Source organism: Chrysoperla carnea, chromosome 2, assembly GCF_905475395.1.
Source record: "Chrysoperla carnea chromosome 2, inChrCarn1.1, whole genome shotgun sequence".
NCBI lineage: Eukaryota > Metazoa > Arthropoda > Insecta > Neuroptera > Chrysopidae > Chrysoperla > Chrysoperla carnea.
In genome coordinates, this window is record NC_058338.1 from 78,439,227 (window position 1) to 78,457,941 (window position 18,715).

At 31.0% G+C, this 18,715-nt stretch overlaps 2 protein-coding genes across 5 annotated transcripts; one reads left to right on the forward strand and one right to left on the reverse strand.

Annotated features, from left to right (window-relative positions):
* Positions 1-277: 277 nt before the first annotated feature.
* Positions 278-13,139, forward strand: LOC123293527 (probable phosphorylase b kinase regulatory subunit alpha). Of its 4 annotated transcripts, none has more exons than XM_044874382.1 (16): positions 278-640; positions 708-985; positions 2,582-2,773; positions 3,926-4,114; positions 4,178-4,330; positions 4,393-4,566; positions 4,945-5,158; positions 5,215-5,324; positions 5,874-6,021; positions 8,387-8,551; positions 8,619-8,786; positions 9,682-10,074; positions 10,506-10,982; positions 11,304-11,515; positions 11,606-11,863; positions 12,891-13,139. In XM_044874382.1, exons 1-16 carry the CDS (start codon positions 382-384, stop codon positions 13,116-13,118), a joined length of 3,618 nt encoding a protein of 1,205 aa, XP_044730317.1. In that variant the 5' UTR covers positions 278-381; the 3' UTR covers positions 13,119-13,139. The 4 variants fall into 4 exon arrangements, with proteins under 4 accessions (XP_044730317.1, XP_044730318.1, XP_044730316.1 ...); XM_044874383.1 differs by lacking the exon at positions 5,874-6,021 and adding an exon at positions 7,908-8,055 and having other exon boundaries at positions 9,697-10,074; XM_044874381.1 differs by having other exon boundaries at positions 279-640; positions 9,670-10,074.
* Positions 13,140-13,781: 642 nt separating this feature from the next.
* On the reverse strand, positions 13,782-17,962 carry LOC123293541 (39S ribosomal protein L28, mitochondrial). The gene is made up of 6 exons (XM_044874401.1): positions 17,802-17,962; positions 17,557-17,732; positions 17,154-17,412; positions 16,936-17,082; positions 14,056-14,243; positions 13,782-13,925 (listed from the first exon to the last, which is right to left on the reverse strand). The coding sequence occupies exons 1-6, from the start codon at positions 17,820-17,822 to the stop codon at positions 13,874-13,876; spliced, it is 843 nt and encodes a 280-aa protein (XP_044730336.1). The 5' UTR covers positions 17,823-17,962; the 3' UTR covers positions 13,782-13,873.
* Between the last annotated feature and the right edge of the window lie 753 nt (positions 17,963-18,715).

Here is an 18,715-nt window from a genome sequence, read left to right on the forward strand (position 1 = left end):
ACTAAGAAACATATGACTTTGACAGTTTGAGCTAGGATTTTTGACATCTGTCACTGGCTTTTGTATAAGTCTATGAATTATGTCTGAAATAAAATTAAATGACGAACTCTTAAATACAGAGGTCATGCTTATCCGAACTTTTTATCATTTCAAAATAGAATTTGCGTTTGAATAATTACAAATAAATTTTTTTGAGAAATTCAATATTTATAACTCTTTCGTAATTAGAAACTTTAAATAAATTATACGTTTTATGGGCGATAAAACCATAAATACCATAAGTTTTGTCTATTAGTTAAAATGGTTCAAGCTTTGACATTAAGTAACCTTCAAAAGTAAATTTTTTAATATATTTTTGTATGTAAATAAATAAACTGCAAAATGCGAAGTCGAAGTAATTCAGGTGTACGTTTGGATTATTTTCAACGTGTTGTTACAAAAATTATATTAAATCATCAAAATCCTGTTACGGGATTGTTTCCTGCAAGTCCTGAAAATTCTCATGCATGGATTCGCGATAATGTTTATTCTATTTTGGCTGTTTGGGGCCTTGCCATGGCATACAAAAAGATGGCTGATCAAGATGAGGATAGAGCCAAAACATATGAACTAGAACAGAGTTGCGTAAAATTAATGAGAGGTTTGTTTGAGACTGGATGTTGAATATAATACAACAACGTCTGTTGAAAATGTAACCCATTTTTTAGGTTTATTAATGGCAATGATGCAGCAAAAAGATAAAGTTGAAAAATTTAAAATAACACAACATCCATTGGATTCTTTACATGCAAAATATTCATCATTAACTGGTCAAACGGTTGTTGGTGATGGTGAATGGGGCCATTTACAAATTGATGCTGTATCCTTATACCTTTTAATCTTAGCACAAATGACCGCATCTGGATTACAAATTGTTTTTAGCTTAGATGAAGTTGCATTCATTCAAAATTTAGTATTTTATATTGAATCTGCATATTGTATTCCTGTAAGTATGATGACACTAAAAATAACGCTCCTTTTTTTTTAAATAAATATTTTATCTATCCTATATATTTTATTTAAGCTCATGACTGAACGACTCTATTCAAATTAAAATAATTTGACTCGTACATCGATGCTTTCATTTTCGGAAATATTAAAAAATGTAAACATGATTTAAAAGTGAAAAAATAATTTTGCTTGCTGACTGCAATTCTGTTCTGAATTGTTTGACTGCTTTCGTCTTTTTTATACTTAGCTTCAACTATCCGTATTTTTCTTACTCATCCTCCTTATTTTATTAATTACTAAATTTGGGTTTTAGTCACGGATCTAGTAATTATAGTAGGGATGTAGTATAAAGTCCTACTTTAGACGAGGGGGGTGTATCACTCAGGGAGGAAGCAATGTGTCTACTTTTGATTGGCTGCGGTTCTCATTTGCGGGAAATTCAAATAGAACGATAATATTTCGTGTGTTTTAGATTTTAATATTTCTATATCCATAGTTTTAGTTTGCATCAAGCAATATACAATATGTCTGCTTTTGATTGGCTGCGGCTGTTCGCACTCTCAATTGCGGGAAAATTTAAATGGGTAACGAATTCTGCGTGTGTTGTAGATTGGTCCGAGCAAAAAATCTTTCTATTTAAAGTAAAATCTATTACCCTAAAGAAAAAAATGTATTTTTTTTTTTTTAAATAAAATTTAGAAATTAAATACAAATATAATATTTTTAACTAATTACTCTTGGATGAAGGAATATACCTTTAATATTCCTATGATCGACTAATTACCTAAAGAATATATCGTAAATAATTCGTAAAATAATAAAAATAAAACTTCACTTATTTAAATTAAGATTAGATTCACGGGTGCATAATTCAATACATAAATAAGCAATAATTTCCCCAAATAAATTTTTACATTAATTTCATATTTTAAAAATTCTGTAATACGTTGAAATTTAGTATTGAAAATTAATCGACGTATTTTCGAGACATTCTTACGCCTTCTTTTAAATTTCATTAGTTAACTTAAAATAGTCGTAACACTAGGATTGAAGATTGACATACTTTCAGCATGCGCCTAGTTAACAACCAATAGAAAGTAGGCACAATGAAACTCTGCCTCTTCCCCCTGAGTGAGACTCGCGCCACTCGGTTATACTCATCCCTTTTAAAATATTCCTATATCCATGGCTTTAGTACTAAGAAAGACTCTATCTAGCGATAGAAAAATGAACCATAGTCTGCAACGCTTATAGATGCATAATATTTAATGGAAATGTGTGTTTAGAATCTTGTAAACCATACCACAGACATAGAGAATGGTTTAAGCAATATCCTCAGGAAATTGTCCACTCTTGCGGCAAATACCTGTCTCTTTTATGCAAGCGTCTGTAACATAGACATAGATTTGTCTCTCTTATAAATTTCTGCTTCTTGGTTGGCCGTTATCAGTTATCCTTAATAAAATCTGTATTGTTTTCTCCCAGGTCTTAACATGATCGTAAATGTAAGCAACTATTCGGTAGTTAATAATTTTAATTTATAAAATTATAATATAAAAAAATTATTTAATTATTTGGATTTGTATAATAGGATTATGGTATTTGGGAACGTGGCGATAAAACTAATCATGGTCTACCAGAATTAAATGCTAGTTCAATTGGTATGGCCAAAGCAGCTTTAGAAGCGATTAATGAATTAGATTTATTTGGAGCACGCGGTGGACCATCGAGTATTATTCATGTATTAGCCGATGAAGCTCAAAAATGTCAAGCTGTTTTACAGGTAAATTACACAGCATGTAATTAATATTAGCTAAAGGGGTATTTTAAAAAGAAAAATACTTTGAAGTTTTAAGATATAAAGTACGTTTAACGAGATAGGGCTTCGTTAATTATCGATTATATTTTTGAGAATTAATAATAGAAAAAATTTTTTTAAATCTAAGTTGTAGAAACAAAATTGACTATAATTTATATTATTCTCTTAGCAACATTTTACGACGATATTAACGTTCAAATTTTACATTCTAGAACATTGAACGTAGGTACGAAATTCAGAGAAAAACGGTAACCAGATAAATTGTAGTAAATTTTATATTTTACGACTATGCTTCTTGTAAAAATTTCAAGTTGACTGATTTTATTCGATAAATATAAATCGTAATTAACGAAATAATCGAGGAAATAAAACCGCAAAAGGCAGTCTAAGCCAGGAAAAAACTCCGCGCTAGTAAATTTTTATGGGAGACGTTGAAAAATAATTGTCTGAGTAAACTCGACAAAATCGTATCCATTCAAACTTATGCTTTTTCATTTTACGTCCATAAAGTGGGATAGAAGTACCCTACCTAAGGACACCATATTCTCTTTATTAAACATTTAAAAAAACTTTTGGATTTTATATTTTTGGTTTTTATATATCGAAAACGGTGAGGGTAAGTAAAAAATATCTAAAAGCCAAAAAGTGTTTAGAAGGGTTCCAAATATAATATCATACGGTTTTCAAATCAAATAAATAATCTTATATTAAAAAAAAAAAGTAAAATTTGTAAAGAAAAATAAGTACGTGAAGTATTTATGCTTGTTTTAAAACAATTTTTTCAACGATATAAGTAACCTAAACGCAACAATATTCTATTCAATTTAGTGAATATAAAATCTAATATTTTTTTTTTTTTAAATTACTAAGAACTACCCGGACATTGGTGTCCGAAATTAGGTTACTTCTATCCCCCTTTATGAGCGTAAATTGAAGATGCACTAGCTCGTATGAATATGATATTGTTGAGTGCACTAAAAAATTTACTGGTGCGGAGCTTTTTCCTGGATCAAATGCCTTATTTCCTCTACTAAAAATCATTCTGGCTGATGGTATGTACATTGAATTCAAAAACTGAAAAATAACTCAAAGACATTTCATATTTTTCTATTTTAGTCAATGTTACCACGTGAATCCAACAGTAAAGAACTTGATAGTGGTCTATTATCAGTGATTAGTTTTCCTGCATTTGCGGTAGATGATCCTGCGCTCATTCAATTAACACGAGAGGCAATTATTAATAAACTTCAAGGACGATATGGATGTAAACGTTTTCTACGAGATGGTCATCGGACTCCTAAAGAGGTAATTATATTCATTTTATTAAATATTTATTAATTTCTAACTGAAATCTCGATATCTTAATAGGATCCGAACAGATTATACTACGAACCATGGGAATTAAGAATGTTTGAAAATCTTGAATGTGAATGGCCCTTATTCTTTTGTTATTTAGTACTAGATTTTTTATTTCGCAAAGATAAAGAACGTTGTCGTGAATATATGGAACGACTAGAAGAGGTACTGATAAACTATTACTTTTTTTTTCAAACATTTATTTATTTATTTATTTTTGCACGTAGGTAATGCTTCGAAATGACGAAGGTATGAAATTAGTACCTGAATTATATGCTGTACCAGCAGAAGTGGTTAATGCTGAGTATAAAGATCCTGGAAGTCAAACTCGTATACCGAGAGGTCAATGTCCATTTATGTGGGCACAATCATTATACATTTTAGCTAAACTTCTACAAGAGGTTAGTACCTGGTGATTATTAAACATGGTGTCTCTTAAAGATCGGTACAATACTCAACCAGCAAAGGTGGACTGGCCATACCGGAATTTGTGAGAATTTCTGTTAGACCGGTGTCCTCAGAAATGAAAAACGGTGGCCAAAAATTGAAAATAATATTTTCTATATTAACATTTATCCCTATATTTATTTGATTAGAATCAATCTTAATCCAACTAATCATCAAAGTATTGCAAAAGAGCTCGACCTTCCGGATTTTGGCGGAATAAAAGCCGTTTCCCTTTTTTCTGTCACATTGCCACATCTCTCTGCCTGGGCACCATAAGCGGATTATGCGATTTTGTTGAAAATGGAGGAATTTAGTAATTATATTTTTTCCAGGGTTTTCTTGCTATTGGTGAATTAGATCCCTTAAATAGACGATTATGTTCTGAGAAGAAACCAGACGTCGTTGTTCAAGTGGTTATTTTAGCCGATGATAATGATATTCGTGATAAATTAGCTGAGCATGACATTGTGGTGCAAACAATTGCTGAAGTAGCACCGATTGAAGTACAACCTGCTAGAGTTTTATCTCACTTATATACATATTTAGGTAAACAACAAGTTTGATTCAGAGAAAAATTTCTTAACTTTGTAATTGTTTTATAGGTAGAAACGAGAAACTTGGTTTATCTGGACGTAAATCACGTGATGTTGGTATTTTAAGTACAAGTAAACTGTATACATTGCATGATCGTATTTTCGCTTTTACACCTCAGGTAAGCGTTATTGTCATTGTATAAGAATTTTTTTGCAGGATTTTGTTAAACTCATGGAAAGCCATAATTATATTTAAAATATTTTTTGATACAATTACTTCCATACCGATATTAATGAATTAAAATTAAATTAAATTTTTCCCTCGCAAAAACGCTATCAGCTATTCCCCCACCAAAACGCTATCAGCCATTTTGGTAACGTAATATTGGTAAAAACAACAATCGTGTATGTAATTATTACATGTATAAAGTTGATGGTAACATAACCGAAATTTAGTATGAAAGCCATCAACAAATTAGTAATTAATACATATTATTTTTGTCTATATGATACATATCATGGCGCCTCGTGTTTTAGGTCACGAGATATACAAATTAAAAATTACGACTTTTAATTTTAATATAATAAAACAATAATGTGCTTTAATGACTCAATATCAGAATATTTAAGTTTATTTCTACATAAATTTTAATTTTTATCAAATTTCATAATTTATTTTTCACTACCGAGAAAGTACCCTATTTATAAAAACATAATTTGATTATTAGTTTACGGATATGTCTCGTAATCACATTGCATCCGACTATGAATTAATGATTGATATTTGCAAGAGTGAAATTAATTTTCTCAAATCCAGTTGGCAGAATATGTTGGGACGACCTTTAGTTGTACTTGGTTGTCGACAAATAGATTTAGGTATTTTTCAATAATTTAAAAAAAGAACATGTTTTTGAGTGTGAATTTTTTTTTTTTTAGAATTTAGTACATGTACACTAATTTAATTCCTGTGATTGTGGCAATCGTCTCTGTTACAATGAGTTTGTTTAGTAAATACGAAACGCTTCTACAAGCGTTCAAAATGAAAATTTAATTTAATGTCTCTAGATGAGCTATGATACCACATTTTTTTATCGATTAATCATCGACGTCTGTTAAAACGCTTCTGCTAAAAAACCCTTTGTAACAGAAGCGATTGTACGTAAAAATAAGAAAATGGCTAATATTTTATGAGAAAACAAAAATTTAGGGTTGATGTTATTAAAAAGTAGATTTGAGTTTAAAAATAAACATTTGTTTTTGTCTAAAAATGATGATTTATCCTAAAGGGTCATTTTTCTTGTGTAAGACACATTACAAATTAAAGATGAAACAGGAAAAATTTTTTTTGTTTTGTTGTAGTCGGGTAATAATTACTAAAACCATTGAGACATTCTCATTGTTGAGAATGTTAATTATTTTTTTAAGAGTGATATTTTTTAGAAGCATTTGTTTGAAGTTTTTATTTACACACTTTTTACTAACGTAAACGAGCTTTCGGGTGTTTAAATAAAACCAATAAGAATTGCCCATAAATTTATAACCCGATCATCTTAGTAAAAAAGTGGTCAACCTCGGAATCTAACGGAATAAGCTAAAATTTTTTTGCAAATCTTTATTTTGATAATATAAATGTTATGTTAAAAGTCACCATATGGTCACGTGTGTGCGTCCCTAAATATTCAAGGTCAAAGGTAGCAAAAAACTATTTTCTGATAGTATCTCGTTTCCTTGTCTTTCAATCGTATTTATATTTATTATAAAAGTTGTAGAGGATAAAATTCTCTACAAATTTTGCCTGAAGCTTTTTTTGTACGTTGGACTGTTTTTGAAATAGTGGACGCAGAAGATGGAACGCTCAGCTATACGTACCTTAGTGCAGGGTCGATATTTATAAATATAAGGTATTAAATAATTATTTTAGTAGAATTTAATGAATAATTAAGTAAAAAAACTTCATAATAGACTGGGATTCACGATTACACTGACTATTATACGGTTTTTTACTTAATTATTCATTAAATACTACTTAAATAATTATTTAATACCTTATATTTATGAGTATTGATCCTGCGTTAAAGTACGTTTAGCTGAGCATGATTGAGCGCTCTGCGCCCTCTTTCAAAAACGGTACAAAAAAAGTTTCAGACAAACTTTTATAATAAATGTAAATACGATTATCAAAAAACTAAGTTTTGCGACCTTTGACCTTGAATACCTAAGGACGCGCACACGTGACCATATGTAACTTTCGAGACAACATTTGTACTATCAAAATATAGGTTTGTACAAAAATTCAGCTCATTCTGTTAGATTCCGAGGTGAAACCCTAAAATGATTGGAATAATTTCTTATGGTTTGCTTTTGACGCGATTTGAAGTGCCACATAACTGAAAAATAATACCCGATAAGCCGTTTTCTGTAAGTGTTGAAAAATAACTAATTATTCGGAAAATTGTATAAAAAAAGATAAATAAATCCACATTCGTAAAAAAAGTATAGTCTGCATCTCGTACGGGTTGTCTATTACGCACTTGAGTGGTAAAAGCAATGATTTCGTTTGTGCTTTTAACTTCACTCTCGTTTGAAATTGACAATTTTCGCACTTTTTGCACAATATACTTTTATGTGTTGTTTTTTTTATCATGTGTGTATTGTGTGAAGCTTAATCTAGGTTTAAGATGCTAAATTATTGGAATTTGGAATATTATGTTGCATGAACACACATTAATTCACGCCTGTATTATTGCTGATTTTGGATAAAGAACTTTGATTTTGATGAATATTACACTAGTTATGATAATTCATTGTCCGTAAGCAATTTTACAATGAACTTAGGCTTTTTGGCAATGAATTGGAAAAATATGGTTGGGCGCCCAACAATTACATTAATGGCTACACACAATTATTTAGGTAATGTTTATTTTATCAATTAAATAATATACATTTCTACTAATATCAAAGATAATATTGCCTGTTTGTGTTTTAATGCATATTATCCGACATTTTCTTAACTTACTGCTAACCAAAGGCGAATCCAACTCAATTTAAAGATCGATTCAGATTAAAAAAATTAGAGAAATGCTGTACATTCGTACAAAATCATAAAGATTCTAGGAATGTTTCTAATTTCTTTAGTTTTTTTTTAAATATTTTCTATGCTTGTAAAGCTAGCTAGCAACAATTGAGCAAAAAATGAAGAAAACCTAGCCTAGATTTTTAAACAAGTATGCAATGATTTTAGAGAATGGTAAAATACCTTTAGCGATGATTACAACAATGAAAAAGTTAAGATCTGGTTATATTAATGGTACACGAGTGACCCTCGGAAATTTAGGTGATTTTCTTAGCACAAGTTGTATAACTAATTTAAGTTTTCTTGGAAGTCAAGAAGACGGATTGCCTGATCGTAAGTAGTTATAAATGTAGTATTGCAATAAATTCATCAAAAATAATTTTTGTCATTTAAATAACAGGTCTAAATCCACAAGTGGAACAATATTTGGTTCAACATATTCGAAAATCATTTACAAATAAATCAACATTACTTGAAAAAACAGTGGTATGCAAAGGTGAACGAAATTTACGAAGACGTATGTCCGTGAAGGGTGCCATTAAAAAGACACGATCTATTAATGTAGATTGTAAGTATCTCTTAAAGTTTCAAATTTAAAAAGTTATATCCAGTTACGAGAACAACAAAAAAACGAGTTTTATGAGTTTTTTTTGGGAAGACCATTTATTTTACATAAATATAAAAAACGTATACATATAGGACATTTCTTTAATTTTAAGATCCCGTTATACTATTTTAAAAATTTGGTATGGTACTGCTCTTGTGGGCGATCTCCTGGAGGTCCTCCAAAAAAAGTTATCCGGCGGTGAGCACCATATCTCTGGTTTATATAAAATGAAGAAATCCAGAAAATTTTTTTAGTCGATAGATAAATACAGGTATTAATCGAAGGAATAGTCAAAATTTTAATTTTTGACAAAAGGGCGATTTTCAAAAGAAAAATCAAAATTCTTCAAAAAATTTCCAACTTTAAAGTGGTCTAAAATTATGAAATAATTTTCAGAAATATTATTCCTTCGATTAATATGTGGGGAAAATATCTAAGAAGATTGTATAAAAATTTGAAATCGATCAAGTCGTTTCAAAAAACGTTTACACTCAGTTAAATTTTTTTTTTATTCGTTTATCTTCGTGAATAGTTTTCGGATCAACTTAAAATTTTCAGAGAATATACTTAAATATATGTATACTCACTGTCAAAAAAAATGCCACAGTTAAAACATTCTAAGCGTATCATATGTTATGCTATAATAGTAAACCTTAGAATGTTTTAAAACGAGCATTTTTTGTGACATTGAGTGTACATTCCGGAAATACAAAAAAAAATATTCTTTGGCAATTCTAATTGGATATAATAATAACCCCCTTAATAAAATGCATTATTTAACTTAATGTTTAAGATCCCAACACAGAAGTATGATAATATAATGAATAAATTTATTTGATTTTAGCCGAAACGTTAGGTATGGAAGTCGTAGCTGAAGCTAATCGTCGTCAAAGTACAGTAAGTGTTCAATCTTTCCTTGACGTTGATCATTCAACAATATCAGGCCGTAGTGCTTCACCAGAGGATGCAAATAGGCAATTAAATATACCAAATCGTGAAAAATCACCATCGATTGGTAAATTCGATGTACCAACCATAAATTTACCATCGAGTCGATACCGTTTACAATCAGAAAATCAACAATATGCTGATACCGAAGTAGAAGAATTATTTGCAATGTTACGTGAATCCGAATCACTAGAAGAACAAGGTGATATTCTACAATATTTGGTTGATACCCAAGGTTTAGATTTCAATACTGGCATGTTGGAAAATGGTCGGGTTGTCACTGTTCGAGATTTATTAAAAGGTAATCTAAGATAGTACACATTTAACATTTAAATAGTAAAAATTTAGGTAAAGGTTTGAGCAAATACCTCGAAAATGTTAATCATTTCAACAATAAATTTTCAGTAATAAGTTGTCGGGGAGGTAATCGAGACCATCGTCAAGTCATGAATGCCAAATTTTACTTATTGGCAAAAGTTAATCGTTTTCGAAATCTCCGAACTTCAGCCTCGCATATCATTCGATTCGACGGGGAACTTTCACAGAACATTTTCAACTGTATTACAGGATGGTTGATAAATCAGGGATTGACTTCCCCAATCAATTAAATTTAATATTTTTGCATCAAAATCTTAAATTCTTTACCAAGTGTTCCAGGATTTGTGAAGTTTTATTTTCACTGCACTTTTTTAAAGAATACACGATTTTTATTTTTAAATTTCTCGTCCCAAGGTCTTTATGAGAAAGCATGTCAACAAAAACTATGGGGCTTAGTTCGACATACCGCTGGCATGTTGGGTAAACGTGTTGAAGACTTAGCAAAAGCTATCACTGATTTACTTGTACGTCAAAAACAAACTACAGTTGGAATGCCACCAAACAATGAGCACACCATTTCAGCACCACTACCAGAAAGTGAATTACGACATCTGATACATATGGCTTATGGAGATGATGAGAGTACAGCTATGTTAACCCAAGAATTAATTGTATATTTGGCAATGTTCATCCGAACTGAACCACAGTTATTCCATGAGATGTTACGTTTACGTGTTGGACTTATCATTCAAGTAATGGCTACTGAATTGTCACGTACATTGATTTGTGATGGTGAGGAAGCTTCAGAACATCTATTAAATTTATCACCATTTGAAATGAAAAATTTATTGCATCATATTATCAGTGGAAAGGAATTTGCTATAAGCAGTGGTATGTATTATTACTTTATTACTCGGCTTCTTCAGAGGGGTTTCAAATTAGAAAAATCGAGAAATATTAAAAAATCTTGGAAACTACCCAAAAATGAAACAGATTTTATTTTTTTTAGTTTTAATTACGTTAAATAATTATAGTCCAAATCACAAAAAAATTGCATGGTTCCTAAGACATTGGCAAAAATTTCTATACGAAGGCAAATTTCATGGATTGAATATTTGCATATACAACATGAATTTACAGGTCCCATAGCGTCTCCCCAGAATCATATCAAGTTTCAACATTTCAGTTTATAAAATTATTCTTGTGTTTTAGTGGGTCGTGGAAATTTCTCAGTTGTTAGCTGTAAATCAAGTCGTGTTAGTAAACGAAGCCATATTGGTGGATTTTTGGGAATTGATTCAGAGGTTGATGAAAATTCTGAATCAGATCGTCAAGGGCAATGGTTACGTAGACGTCGGTTAGATGGGGCTTTAAATAGGGTGCCACGTGATTTCTATCCTCGTGTATGGGGAGTCTTAGAACGAGTAAGTTAGTTATACTTCACGACTTAATTTTCTGAATAAATCCTGAATTTTTTACTTCATAAAAATGTATATTTTTTATAAAAATTTTAGTGTCAAGGGCTTGCAATTGAAGGACGAGTATTACCACAAAGTCTTACTCAAGAAATGACTTCAGGAGAATTAAAATTTGCCTTAGCTGTGGAAACTGTTTTAAATTCAATACCACAACCAGAATATCGTCAGTTGATTGTGGAAGCATTAATGGTGTTAACACTTGTATCAGAACATAATGTAGCCCATAGTCTGGGTGGTATTATTGCTGTAGAACATTTGGTACATAAAGCTAATGAAATATTTTTGGAAGATCAAGTAAGTTAATTATTTATTGATTAGAAACATTTGTGGAAAACTATAATAACTTTTATTCGATAAAATTGCTTACACTTTTCTTAAACTAAAATCGCATATAAAATTAATATGCGATGGTTTTTCAATTAGAAATCTTCGCCATGTTGAGAGGTCCCAAAATCTGGTTGCTTGCAGTGAGCAAATATCAGCATCTTCTCAGATTGTCAGGTCCTTCAGGCGTCAAGATTCTAATCGAGGATAGTCCATGAATGCTTCTAGGAACTGAATCGCCTGGCACTGAATATCACTGTTAGACTGATCTAGATACCGAACCACTCTGGCGTTAAGGGGAATGAAGTAGCGAACTCATTGACACGAAAGAGGTCGTCTTAAACGACTCTTTTACCTGAGCCTGCCATTCCCATAGCAAAATGCTCCGTAATTTACCGAATTAGGGAATTGCTACAAACCCACCATGTTTACTGGGACTTTGCAACAGGTCAAACTGTGTATATCCGCAGCTGAGCTATTCGATTGTGCTCGCTTGAAACTGCTTAGAGTACAATTGAGAAGGGCGGTGGGACTCGACAGGATTGAACTACCACCTTCATAACATGAAGTTTTCTGATAATCCCACTTGTTGGGTCTGTATGGAGGACAATGAAACATCCATACATGTTGTATGCATCTGCAGGGCATCAAATTTAGATTGTAAGGGTCTAAATCTTGGATCCATCAATCCTGAGAAAGTAACCGCGAAAAAGCTGTGGAATTTCTGCGTGCCGTCTGGTCTCTACAGGAGGTGTCTCGCCTTCTGGTGACAGGCTATTCTCAAGGAGGGCACAGAGGAACTCTATTTCCATGTTCTAGGGACTCATTTGCAGTATCCCTCTTATGTTATTATTATTATTACACCAAAGTCACGTACGCGACAAATTTTCTAATTAGTGAATCATAATAATGTATATCAAGAAATTATTTTTTAATTCATTTCGAGCATTAAATATAGATTCGAAAAGTAACATTTTTTTTTTATTTTAAAAATTAGGTCAAATGCAATGGAGATGCAACATTGTGCTGTGCAAAACCACGCGAAGAATGGGAAATAACACAAACATGTGGTCCCTTGTGCGGTGGAGCTGCATATATTTGTCAACATTTTTATGATAGTGCACCAAGTGGCAGTTATGGCACTATGACCTATATTACACGAGCTGTAGCATGCTTATTGGATTGTTTGCCCAAACAAGGCGATCTCGATTGTACTATCTGTTAATAAAGACATGATTTTTCTTTTTGTTTTGCTTTGATGTGTTTTTGTTAGTCACTTTTTAGAATAATAGAAATGTTTTTATGTGATTTGTGAGGATATCAAACGATGTAATTAAGTTTCAATTAATTATGAAATCTTTAAATTTTATTAAAATTCTCACTCAAAATTTTTATGATCTGAAAATATATTAAGCTATCGAGAATTCGTATAATCAATTTTTTATTTTATCCTTTTTATGTTGGTTCCAATTTTTTAGTTCCATTTATATTTGATTTGCATCATGCGCATTGAGAGTTCACTAATTGTGTAAGTTTAAAATATACAGGCCTTACAAAGTATAGAAAGGATACAGGGTGGGTCATTTTAATCTATGCATCTGAATATCTCGCTAGAGACGATCAACTTTATAATTAAAGTGTTATTCTATCTCTTATCGTTTAGAATCTAAATTAGGTATTAAAGAAATCCGAAGAACTAGGTCAAATTTGATGTTCCCTATCAAATTCTACAATTTTTGTTCATTTCATTTTTAATCTGGCGAGATATTCAGATGCATAGACTAAAATGGCCCACCATATTCGAAGCATCGTTAGAGGTTGTTCGTGCTGATTTTTGGATTTTACCCATTACAGTTTTTAATATTTTTCAAATAAATGTATACTTATATCAATTTTTAAAGAGGTTTATTGTTAACTTTATTACAATTTTTTTAGACAATTGTTCTACAATTTATAACAGCGCACAATACAAATAAAAAACTATGTTTCCTTCTTTGAGAATGGATTCATTTTATTTAGCCACGATGAAGACCTAAAAAATTTTTTAATATAATTAGTTAAATGTTAATTATACAAAAAATGCAAATTTTGAACTGTTAGGCAATCATTCTGAAGAGATAAATTTAAAATTTGTTTTTTTCGACACTAAAAATATTACTAACATTTTACTCTTTTGGTTATCTAAATCCTCAAATTCTTGTATACCAGCTTCTTTTAACTTTTGTATTAATTTAAATCTATATTTATGTTTTAACGGTTCATTTGCTTGCGATAAACTTTGTAGAGTACGCAATTTTGTACATGCTTGGGAAAATGATAGCCCATACCAATCGATTTCCTCTGAAGAATACTAAAAAAAATAGATCTACATATTAGTTTAACCACAATAGTTTAAAATTGGTTTCGTTAAAATTTAACGATACTATCTGTCTATAAGATTATTTAAAATAAAAATTCATTCATGTTATTTTTAGCTGTAGAAGCCCGCAGGAGGTTGATTATAGAAAGAATTCGTTACTTTTGAATCATATATTCTGGGAACATTCTCGGCCTGTAAGTAAATGTTCTGTATTTTATTAGGTCTGGAAAAGAATTTGAAGTTTATTCTACTTACAACAGCACATTTCACTGAGAGATATGTTTACTTCTAGGTAATGAAATGGTTTTAAGGGGCGCATAGGAAACTTACAGGTTTATATGCTAGGGACTCGATTGCGGCACCTCTGTTATTGTTGGTAGGCAATTTATGAATGCCACAAAAGATTTCCGTGCCTTTAATTTCCGACGAGGATGACCTATAGACCTGGGTAGAAATAATTTTCTGCCCGTGGATTTAGATAAGTCACGGATAGACAATTTTTTCTTGCGTGAAAATTTCTTTTCTTGTAGTGTTTTTCCATTAACAAATAAATTCGTACCAAAATTCTTTGATTTAATTTCATATATTACATGGGGTGGGCATTATCAGGATGCATATCATCAAAGGGTGAACACAAGGGTTAAAAAACCCACGGACTCCTGCTAGCTCCATTAAAGGTATGGCCAACTCGTGAATCACAGGATGAACGTCACCACAGGGTAAATGCAAATGCCAAAAAACAGGGGTTTGTAAAAATTTAAAATTTGTTAACCAATTTGAATGCATTTATGTCCGTGTTTTTATAGTCAAAGATATCAGTAACTTTTAGTCATTGATGGAGACATCTAACGAGAGTAAATTCTCAATCCGTGGCTCTAACTGTATCCACAAAGAGAAATTGGTTTTGCCCGGGTATATAAGCCATCTGTGTCTGAAATTATAAGCAATATATATCATCCGTGGCGAGTGGGCGGAAGCACTCCGAATTTTATAAGCTCAATCACGACTCAATTCCAACGTAAGTTTGATAATATATTTTTAACACGGATCTAGTAATTATAGTAGGGATGTAGTATAAAGTCCTAATTTAGACGAGGATGGTGTATCACTCAGGGGGGAAGCAATGTGCCTACTTTTGATTGGCTGCGGCTCTCATTTGCGGGATATTCAAATAGAACGATAATATTTCGTGTGTTTTAGATTTTAATATTTCTATATCCATGGCTTTAGATTGACTCAAGCACTCTTAATTGCGGGAAAATTTAAATGGGTAACGAATTCTGCGTGTGTTGTAGATTGGTCCGAGCAAAATCGTTCTATTTAAAGTAAAATCTTTTACTCTAAAGAAAAAAAATATATTTTTTTTATAAATTAATTACAAATATAATAATTTTAACTAATTACCCTTGGATGAAGGAATATACCTTTAATATTCCTATGACCGACTAATTACCTAAAGAATATATCGTAAATAATTCGTAAAATAATAAAAATAAAACTTCACTTATTTAAATTAAGATTAGGTTCACGGGTACATAATTCAATACATAAATAAGTAATAATTTCCCTAAATAAATTTTTACATTAATGTCATATTTTAAAATTTCTATTAGTACAAGATCCGAATTAAGGTCGACCTTCACCCATCTGTTTACCGAATGAAAGTTATTTTTTATGAAATGTAAAATATTTACAAATATCCCTGTTGTGGGTTGCCCTAAAAAATATGGTCCAGACAACTTTTAATAAAAACATCAAAACTTGGAAAGCTTGTAAACTTTATTTTTTGACTGATATTTTGTGGACAATCATATCACCGTATTTGCAATAAAATTATATTTATTTATATATGTGAGCCAATGAATTAACAGATGAACGTAATTACTATTCACAACTTGTATAAATGCGAAAATAGTGAACGAAAAGAGGCAGACAGCATAGCTGCTGCATATTCTTTATGGCTTTTACTTTCGAGTAGATCAATATTCGTTAGATATGTAAGTCAGTGAAAAATTTCAAAAAATTTTACTCTTGATATTTTCACTAAAAGTAGTCTGGACCACATTTTTTTAGGCAACCCATTGCAGGGATATTTGTTAACATTTTATATTTCATAAAAAATAACTTTCATTCGGTAAAGAGATGGGTGAAGGTCGATCCTAATTGGGATCTTAGACTATATAATATGTTGAAATTTAGTGTTGAAAATTAATCGGCGTATTTTCGAGACATTCTTAAGCCTTCTTTTGAATTTCATTAGTTAACTTATAATAGTTGTAACACTAGGATTGAAGATTGAATATTCACTAAATGGAATAGAATATTGTTGCGTTTAGGTTACTTATATCGTTGAAAAAAATTGTTTTGAAACAAGCATAAATACTTCACGTACTTATTTTTCTTTACAAATTTTACTTTTTTTTTGAATATAAGATTATTTATTTATGCTGTCCACACACGTCAACCATATGTCAAACATGTTTCCATGCTTACAAACGAATCAAAAACACTTAAAGAAGGCTTTGAGCATACTTTCAGCATGTGCCTATTTAACAGCCAATAGAAAGTAGGCACAATGATACCCTGCCTCTTCCCCCTTAGTGAGACTCAACCCACTAGGTTATACTCCATCCCTTTTAAAATATTCCTATATCCATGATTTTTAATAATTGAAATTACTTACAGCACTCAAATAGTTTTTATAACGATTGTATACTTCTGCTTGCAGTTCAGGAGTTCCAGCATAAGCAGGACAATTTTTTTCTAACGCCTTAAGCATTCTACGTTTAATTTGCAACGCCAATTCAGATTTTAAATCACATGCCAAAGTCTAAAATAAAAAATTGATTGTACCGTAAACGAATTGAAACTGAAAGTGTACTGAAAATGAGAAATACTAACTTTAAGTAGATAATGGTCCAAGCCATAATTTTCATGAATTAAATTCAAAGTTCTATTTGTAACAACGACAGCCATATACTTATCTAAAATTTCACTGTAAACAACTGTTCTTCTTAATACTGGTACCCAAAAATGAGGAACACGTCTTTTGTATTGATCACGTTTTTGAAAGCCTTTTACGACACCTTCGCCACCCCATATTCCTTCATGATGCTCTGCTGGATATATAATTGGTATAGGAATATTTTGTACTGGTTTTCTAGAATAAAAATTCATATTAAACGTTTACAGGAAAAATTAAACATTAGCCTGAGCACTTTGTAAAAGCACTTTAGTATTCGACATTCGACAAATTTTTAGTTAATAGACTAAGCAGTAATTAATAAAATAGGTAATTATTTACACTTCTCCGGTCAGTTCATTTCGTTCCCATTTTTCATCCCTATGAATATAATGTACAGCTGTGGGTTTTGTTTCTTTCCACTCTTTCCAGAATTTTTTATACGCCTGTGGCAACTCAAGTCCTATACCTTTATCGAATATTTTTGCTGCTTTCCATCCATTGAGTAATTTTGCACCCTTAAAATATATTTGATAGGTTAAGTCATATACAATTATTTTTGAGAAATAATTCCTTTTGATAATTACCTGAGGTGTACAGCTGGCCATTATTAAATTATTCGTTAAAACCCCCTAACGTGAATAATGATATTACAATTAAAATTTATACGAAAAATATTATTTATAATATTATAAATTCACCAGACATTTTGATAGTTTTGAAATTTGATATAAAACCAAAAAGCATGATTTGTGTCTATTGTCTTTGTCTGATGTAATATTTTATAATATTTCGTTTCACTCTCATTAATACTTAAAATTGTGATCAGTTTACATGAGTGAAAAATTATTAGACGTAAAAAAAAAATTACGTTTTAACGCATTATTTTACGTGTTATTATATAACCATAAAATTACATGATTAGTAGAGTACAGGAGAGGAAAAATACTTTTTCCTCAATAAATCATTTTCGTATTTCTCCATGTTCAAAATAGTCCTAAAAAGAAAGCTATTTCAGAAAGGAATAAAATGTAGATTGTGTATTTTGTGCATTTGACCTTCTACCGCGTCTGGGGGAGTGTTAGCCCCTTCGGATTGGTCTGTCTTTTTCAATATTGACTTAAAATGGTCATTTGAACACTCTGTGTAAATTTCAGCTTTTATACTTTAACCTGAGAGAGCTCGGGTACTGCGCTCCTGATTACCTGACACTACCGTAGAAACATGCCAAATTTACAACGATTTAACAATAAAAAATGGCAACATATGTAATTTCAAATGTAGACTTAAAGATTCGATTATACGAAAACTAAACCAAAAGTCAAAATTAGTACTATTCATTTTCGATTTTTTTTACAATGTTTAACAATACTCCAGGATCAAATCGTAGGGCTGCGGATATTGCAATCTTTCCTAATTGGTTATTATTAAATCCGGTAGTTTAATCAACAGTATTGCTGCAATTATTTAAAAAATCGCGACTTGCTTTTTTTACACCAAA

Bases quoted from the DNA above. Each gene is read 5' to 3' on its own strand.
- LOC123293527 (XM_044874381.1), top strand. From the start codon at position 382: ATGCGAAGTCGAAGTAATTCAGGTGTACGTTTGGATTATTTTCAACGT. The intron at 6,022-8,386 runs GTATTTTTCAAT...CAATGATTTTAG, and splicing joins TTGTCGACAAATAGATTTAG to AGAATGGTAAAATACCTTTA. The intron at 8,552-8,618 runs GTAAGTAGTTAT...TTTAAATAACAG, and splicing joins AGAAGACGGATTGCCTGATC to GTCTAAATCCACAAGTGGAA.
- LOC123293541 (XM_044874401.1), bottom strand. From the start codon at position 17,822: ATGGCCAGCTGTACACCTCAG. The intron at 17,413-17,556 runs GTAAATAATTAC...TTTTTATTCTAG, and splicing joins AATGAACTGACCGGAGAAGT to AAAACCAGTACAAAATATTC. The intron at 13,926-14,055 runs GTTAGTAATATT...AAAATTTTTTAG, and splicing joins GATAACCAAAAGAGTAAAAT to GTCTTCATCGTGGCTAAATA.